Source organism: Aptenodytes forsteri, unplaced genomic scaffold (genome assembly GCF_000699145.1).
Source record: "Aptenodytes forsteri isolate BGI_AS27 unplaced genomic scaffold, ASM69914v1 Scaffold96, whole genome shotgun sequence".
In the NCBI taxonomy this organism is placed as follows: domain Eukaryota; kingdom Metazoa; phylum Chordata; class Aves; order Sphenisciformes; family Spheniscidae; genus Aptenodytes; species Aptenodytes forsteri.
Genome location: NW_008795029.1, coordinates 8,822,153 through 8,830,045, shown reverse-complemented (window position 1 = coordinate 8,830,045; position 7,893 = coordinate 8,822,153). Strand labels below are relative to the sequence as shown.

The 7,893-nt window shown below is 48.1% G+C and overlaps 1 protein-coding gene across 1 annotated transcript; it reads right to left on the bottom strand.

Moving 5' to 3' along the window:
• Positions 1–2,773: 2,773 nt before the first annotated feature.
• On the bottom strand, positions 2,774–6,638 carry LOC103896298 (lysozyme g). Its single transcript, XM_009276135.2, has 5 exons — positions 6,557–6,638; positions 5,629–5,718; positions 4,369–4,565; positions 3,976–4,114; positions 2,774–2,911 (listed from the first exon to the last, which is right to left on the bottom strand). Exons 1-5 carry the CDS (start codon positions 6,597–6,599, stop codon positions 2,781–2,783), a joined length of 600 nt encoding a protein of 199 aa, XP_009274410.1. The 5' UTR covers positions 6,600–6,638; the 3' UTR covers positions 2,774–2,780.
• Between the last annotated feature and the right edge of the window lie 1,255 nt (positions 6,639–7,893).

The following is a 7,893-nucleotide window of genomic DNA, read 5'->3' as shown; positions in this document are numbered from 1 at the left end:
TGGAGAGCCAGCCTTGATGCTGTGCAAGCACTGCTCAGCAGTAGCCAAAACATTGGTGTGTTATCAACACCATTCTTGCTACAAATACAAAGCACAACACTATGAGCGCTGCCATGGGGAAAATTAAGTCCACCTCAGCCAGACCCAATACACCTGTGCTTCTGCTTTTTCTGATATGTTACCTGGTATTAGATAATTTGCTTTGCAAGCTGCCCGGTTTTTTTAATAGGCCACGGGTCAGAAGGGTGACCAAGAGTGCGAACACAGCAGCCCCGTGTACACCAGCCAGACAAGTAACTTCTAGTAACATGGGCACGGGTGACCAGGAAAAGATCAGAGAGGAAAAGCAACCTGAACTCACTGTTTGTCAGGAAGGCTTTTGCTCAGTCTTAAGGCAGTGGGCCAGTGTTAAACTTTCCTTAATTATTTACTCCTTCCTGCCAATTTATCAAGCAATTATATTTCAACTCATTTTCTGCAGAGATTTTCCTTACTCGCTACAAAGTGCTGATACCCTAAAATAATATTTGCAACAAAATATGGGATTCCCGTAATCAGGACTTTTAAATAGACTTAAAAAATAAATAATCCTTCGTGGCAATGCTGCACAAGCCAGCAGGCAGGTCTGCAGGCCCTTGGCTGTTGCTACCATAACGTGAAGCAGCAGCTTCATAGGTAACGCGTGGAGCTGAGGAGCTCACAGATCTGCAGGGTTGGCAACACCAAGTACTGGTGACAGGGAGCCCGCTGTCAGCAATTAAGGGCGACGTGAAGGGAACCAAAGAAAGCTCCACTCTTGTTCACCCTCCAAACTCAAACCCCAGCTTTATACATGTAGGCAGCGATGAGATTCCCTGCCCCATTTGAAGTTTATAGTGTTCTACCAAATATGCATTCATAGGTTTTACATAAGAGGTTTGTATAACATAGAGGTTTGTATAACATAATGCAGCAAAGACTTCAACCTATGAATTTTACACAAGCTATTTCAAGTAGAGGGGATCAAACCATGTGATATGTTTCACAAGTTTGTGTTACAAAGTAGTGATTTTACTAAAATTATCTTAATATAGTGCAGAATTCACTAATGACTAAATAATATATAGTTTAATACCTCCGGTTGCTCAACACTGAACTGTTTTCTGTAGTCTTAAAAAAACCCAGTAACGTTAGAGACGTCCTAGAGCTCCCTCTGGTATCCAGAGGTGATAAAATGAGTTTGCTTGCAAATACGTTAATCACGCACAGTCCTTGCCGCGACGGTAAGCAGATGAGTGACTGGCAAGAGAAGGAGCACAGCGTTAAAATTGCTCCACTTGCCAAAGCTGTCTCCAAATGAGTTCTCACGTTGCCTGCATCCACCCTGCCCAGCAGCCCAGGCACACGCGCAGCGCAGCCCCGTGCTGCTGGGCAGGGACTGCTAGGCACATCGCTTCTGCATCGGCAATGATGACAGCCGGCAGAAAGGTGCCCTGACGCCTCTAAAATGGTTAGTCAAAAGGCTAAATGTGAACGTCCTTATTCCCCTGTTCACAGGTATGGGGTGAGAGGCTGGGCTCAGGCTGCCTCATGCTCTGCCTCCCAGCCCAGATCTTCTCACCCACCCCAGTCTGCAGCACCATTTTCCTCTCCCTGTTCTCAAACTGAGTTTTAGACCCATTCCGAGAGTATCAAATTGGGTTATTTACTCAGGTTGCAGGTTGCCACCCACTGGGCCCCATGAAAAAAAATTAAAATATTTGGATTCAACATTTATCTTTATTTTCTGTCTTATTCTGAGTATTATTCTCAGTAAACCTAAATTTGCACCCAGACCCATCCTCATTGAAGAACACTTTCAAACAGAGCTTATAAACCCAGAGCTAATTCACTCCTAATTAGAAGCTGGGATTCCTGGCAGAGGGACAGATGCTGAAACGCTTTTAAACTTGGAGGAAACCCAGCATGAAGGTGCCAAAGCTAAAGCAGGAAAGGTTGTGGGGTTTTTTTACCAACACTATTGTTGGGATACAGCTCCTGGGGCAGGTACATACAGGGCCGGCTTCTGCTTGGAGGGCTGCTCACTAATGGAAAGGTGTTTTGCATGCCTGCTATGGCACTTGCAGTACTTCCCATATAGAGGATTTCCACTGCGTGAGGCTGCTTTTCACCCTGAAGAGGCCACCATCCCCACCATGGCCATGGACTCCATGGCTTGGGAGACTAACAGAAGTGTGTTTAGCGTTGTGCCCCAAAAGGCTGGCTACAGGAATACACAGCTAGTGCAGAAACATGCAGTGAGCAGAGGGTCATCGAGAAGTCTCTTCATTGCCCAGTAGCTAGCACAATCAAGAGGAAGGAAGATTTCAATTCAGGGGCTTCTTCCCCTTGTTGGCCAGGGAGAGGGAAGAAGGTGGATGGAAGAGGCAGGAAGAGCACAGCCGATGCCCATGGAGAGCCGCTTGCACGCCTGCACCTGGGGGATGCATGGACAGCCCTGGATTCAGCTCTGAATGAGAGGAGGCACTTTCCTCACTCAGCACTTAAACATCGCTGGTCTGTCCCCGCCTAGCTTTCAAAGGCCCCAAGCTCATGGTTTCTCGTCCCTGCAGGTCCCCTGGAAGGCAGTGCTGAGCTCGCCCATCGGCGAGCGGGGAGCTGGGGCTTGCCAGAGTGAGCAAGGTGCCGTTGCCACCAGCATTGGTCCTGCCAGGAGACCTGAGGAACTGCTCTGGGCACTATGATCACTACTGGGCTAGTCTATGTAGAGGAGAGTCTCGGTGGCGGGGCAGGTTTATGAGCTAGAACCCATGTCTCTTAAAGTACTGGGCTCGCCTAATCACGCTGTTGACGTAGTAGTTGTCTCTTTCACATGGGTCTTCCTCATAGGGCTGGAAGTTGCCCATTTTTGCACGGTAGGTGCAGATTCCCCCTGGAAAGAGTTAAGAAGGAGTTGTTATGGGCTTGTAAGAAAGAAATAGAGATTTAAAAGTAAAAATTCCTAGCCAAAAAGGCCATGCATCTCACCAAACCTACACAACTGCTTGGGAAATTGCTAATTGTGCATTGTTGTAAAAAAGTGACTGATTTTGCAAAATCCTTATTTCTATAGTGAAGGAACCCATGACTCTCTCCAAATGCAGGTGGGAATGGCACGCTGGTCCCAGAAAAGGGTGTAATCTAAAAAGGCAGTGGCAGAACAAGGACGGGAGAGTAAGAAATAGCATAGGGTGAACAAACCAGCAGGCAGGTAACACAGACTACAAGGAAACCTGGATCCCAAGCTTCCTTGACACAACTTAACAGCCTGCCGTGATAAGCCTGTTGTGTGGTGGTGCCTCAATTTCTGCCTTCCCCAGTGGCTTTTGTTTGGTTGGTTTCTACCTTATTTATACACCTGACAGCCATTTCATTTGTAGGATGAACAGATAAGAGGATAACTTGAGACCTCTTCATGTTCACTGAGCACAATGCCTTTTCCAGGGAATTTAAGGAGGTCCTGGATCCAGCCATTTACCAGCGGTGGCCCAGCCTCTCAATGTAGTGGCCCTCTGTGGGTGTGTGTCACTGAAGTCAAGGGGCAACCTGCTGAGGCTGTGCCCTGACACCTTTGCCCAGCCCTGCATGGGGTACCTCCATGCCACTGTGGCAGCTCCCAGGCTGGGCTGGTTTCCCACTGCTTCCTACTGCAGCAAGGCTGCCAAGGAGCTTGGTGTCCCACCACATTCTCTCTTCTGCAGGCAGAAACATGGAGGCCCTGTGGACAGTGCTTTGAGCTGGGGGGCTGAGTCTATATTCAGACCTCTTGCCAGTCTGCTGTTTTGGGATCGCCTCTTTTAAACTAGAAAAGTCTGGGGTTTGATTTTTTTTTTTTGGTAAGAGATGCTGTAAAATCTGCCAGATTGATGCTCTTTTTCCCTTAAAAGTGACACCAACAAATGCACAGCACTCCCATCACTCAGTGTGTCCCTTTCTAGTATATAGCCCATTGTGTACCTCTCAGCTGCTGGTCCCAGGTCCAGGTAGGATGTCTTGCCCGTACTTCATTAATTGCAAGAACCAGGATAGTTGAGCACTGATTTATGTGTTCTTCACTATCCCACACTCCGAAAGGCTGGTGTTGCTGCCCGCCAAGCTAGAAAAGTCAAGCAAGAAAATTGGTTTCCCTCTGAACACAACCACCACTGTCGCTTCCCCCTCTTCTTTGTAATCCCAGGCTGTGACTCATTGAAGTGACCTTATTCAGGACAATACTTAAACACAACCTTTGATGTAGAGGGAACGCATTTAAGTGCTGTCTTGAACATAGAACTGTCATTTGCTAAGGTAAGGCCCTGGGACATACACTATATTACTGTTCTGTTACTCATACTTATCATCCCAATGTACCTGCATCAAGCCGTACTTGTGCCGTTCCTGGTCCCAGCCATTGTCCAGGAGCAGGCCAACACGGCTCTCCTGCGAGATGATGGCAGCAATGAGTGCCGGGTCCAAGCACAAGTTTCTGGCTACTCTCTTAATTGGGGTCTCGTATTTCCTCAGGCGTACGATGTCTGCCTCAGCAGTCCTCCGTACCATGGCAAGTCCTGTGGTGTAGGAAAAGGCAGACTTACACACCCTCCCATCCAAAACCCTCGCTTTCCCCTTGAGCAGGTGTATTAAAGGAGTAACTCCAGTTTTGAAGAAAACGCAGCTACGCTGAGTCACGCAGCGGCACTTGAGGAACAAGCACAGCCCTATTGGCTCCGACCATGGCCGGGGAGCTGCCGTGCCAGTACCCGAGGGCAATGAGGGGAAGAGAGCAGCTTCTCAGGTGGAAGACCAGGTTCATGGTCCTTTCCTGCTGCTGCACTGCTGGAAATGTGGCTCTGGAGTCAGAAAAGTGAAATTTCAAATTGCATTTGAAAAAAGCGAGAGATGCGTTACTACTGACTGGCCAAACTGCAGTAACAGCTACATTGTTAGTCTGTGCATAGGAAGGTGGGGGTTTTTTAAAGTAATTTTGGAACAGCTTGAAAACAAGCAAGCAGATTCAGATCCACGCTTGGACACCCACAGTCAGGTGTCTGCCCCAGAGATGTCTATGTCTGAGGTATGTGGCAGAGTCCCTGGAGGTCTGGGCACTATGAACCTGAGGTAGTCAGCTGTGCACGGGGCAATAACACAAGGCAAGAAAGAGGGAAATGGGAAGGAGTTACCAAAAACAGGTCACCCAGAGGTAGGATGGCTACACACCTGGGACCTTCCCCCTGCAAAATGTGTCTCTGGAAGGTCACTGCTGGCCAGCTCAGCCAACACGCCAGCATTCAGGGCCTGGCTCTGCACATCTTCCCCTTTGAGCTGAGAGGCCCGTGGTTTTGTGAGGATGCTGATGCTGAAGTCCTGGCTGATGAAGAAGCTGTTTTGACTGAAAATGTGTTGCTCCATTTCCCTTTGCTTAGAGGCTGAAGATCCTGACTATGGGACCTAAAGTTTGTCCTCCCACTTCCCACCAGGTCTGAAGGCTTCACAGCACCTGCTATTTGGGAAGGTGTTGCTTTCTCCCTTTTGGATAATTGAATAGTTGCACTACATTTAATGGAAGGAGAAGCATCTCTCTGTCAGGTACAAACAAACAGGTTGACAAATCAAGCAGTGAATGATACCTACCACAGCCTGGGGCTCTTACGGCTGTACAGGAGATCGTGGGGGCTTGAAGAGCACTTATATCACCATAGCAACTGTAACTCATGGATGGAGCTGAAAAATTAAACGGAGGTGTTTGAACATGTAAGATCTCAGAGCAATATCATGCAGCGTGCTGCGAGTGAGTACAAGTCAAGCATGAGGAATTCATGCAGACTCATAATCCACATCACCTTGTGTTGGCCATGCTTGCATCATTGCCACTGTTCTCCATCAGTAACATTATCAATGAAAGCTAGAGAACAGAAGTTTGTTCTTTTCTAATTGAATAGGCTGAAGCGAATGAAGCTAATGACAATTCAGATGAATAGGCGTCTGCCCTGTTAGGTCTAAAGGCTGGTGTGGGAGAGGGGAACCACAGCCTCTGCATTTATTTCAGAGGGTTTTTCCTATTCGATGCCCTCCGATGTCTGGGACCCCTCAGATGACAGCTGGCAGTACCTGAGCATCCTGGCTGGGAATGTCTCCTGTATCCCTCCGTAACTTGGTGAGGAATTAATTCAGGAGAGTGCTTGCCTCAGCCTGGGCCAATTACCCTGTTTCCTCAGTAAATGAGGAATGAATAGCCTCCATCAAACAGCCTGTGACATTTGTGAGACCATTTCTGAGTAGGCAAAGAGATTGGATAAGGTTAGCAGGGAAAATCAAGAGGAGGTATGTCTGTGACTCCCTTTTGGTGTCAGTCCCGTACTCCAGACGTGCTGGTTTAAAGGATGCAGGTGGGCGGCAAGCAGCCTCATACAGCAGCTGAGGACCTTCAGCCACACAGGGTTTTACAGCACTGTGCAGAAAGGGGACCTCAGGCCTGACCGCATGCCTCCTCTCCACAGTCCCTCTGCAAACAGTTCCCAGGGTGCTTTTGACAGCAAACCAAACCCAAACCCCAGCTCACCGACAAAGGCCATAAGGCCCAGCAAGAGCAGTGCAGGGATCATGGTGATGGCTCTCCTCAGCTGCCCCAGGAGACCTGGAAACACAGTGGTTTGCAAAATGTGAAGAAATCAGTGCTGATTTTCAACAGCCCTGCAGCAAAGTTTGCGTGCCATAAAGTCCCACCCCGAGGCACCAGATGGGGGTGGCATTAGCTGAAGACGGGTTGGGGAGCGGAGGCACCCTCTCCGCAGCATGCTCCCCCCCTCGCCCCCAGCACGGGATGCAACCACCAGCTTCAGAGAGTGGTGGTGGGAGGAGAAGCAAGTGATGAGAGCCCCATCTGCTCCTTATTTCCTCCTTGTTTGGGGGATACAGGCTTCTCCTGCGGCTGAATGTCTCCTCCCTCTCATGTGCCACTACACCATCACATCAAGAGGGAAGGGCCAAGCCTGGGGAGCTCGGGAGCATGGAGGTCCCTGTCAGCAGCCTGGGCCAGCAGGGATTTTTTAGTCCCTGTCACTTCATATCACCTGCTCACATGGCCCCTCCTGAACACCTGTAGCATGTCTTTATGATGAGAAGGTACAGTACCTTTGCTTTAATTATATAGGTGTTTGAGTGCACACATCCTTTGTCTCTCTGTTCAAAAGGCAATGGGATTTTTGCTTGGCTTTTGGAAAAATGAGTTTTCAAAAATCAAGCAATATGGCCCTCTCTGCTAAGAGCATGCAAGGCAAAGACTTTGCTGGTGAAATAACACTTCTGCACTAATTCCTGTGTGTGATCATGGCAGAAAATCACTTTGATAATAAATGCATCTTATACTTACTAATAAAATCCCAAAATATCATCAGATAGTAGCTATCAACTGGAAAAAACATTGACTGTATTTGCCTTGCTGGTGAGTGCATTTAAAGTGAGCATTTTTTACAGCTTACAAATGGGTTTTTTTTTCCCCCAAGAGGGTTTCAAATACAAAACACACCACGAGTCTTGTAGGCAATCATCACGCAACGCTATTAACACTTGAAAATGCCTTATTGATTTTAATAATGTGTGACCTTTTCTCTAGTCTGTATTGCATGGATGCACAAACACAAATAGTCCACTGGTGTCATCGGAAAGACTCCCTTGTCCTGAGTGAGCTTATTCAGGCCAGCAAACACCCCCGGCTGGAGCTGGGTACACGCAGTAGCTCAGTCTGAGCTCTAAGCGTGAGTATTTGCAAGCCTGCATCAATATAGCTTGACCCAATACCTATTCATTCAATGACAAATCCACACGGGGCCCATGAAAAGGCTACAGGCTGGAGCTGTTTTCCCATGCCGAAAACTGCCACATTATTAAGGTTTTAGG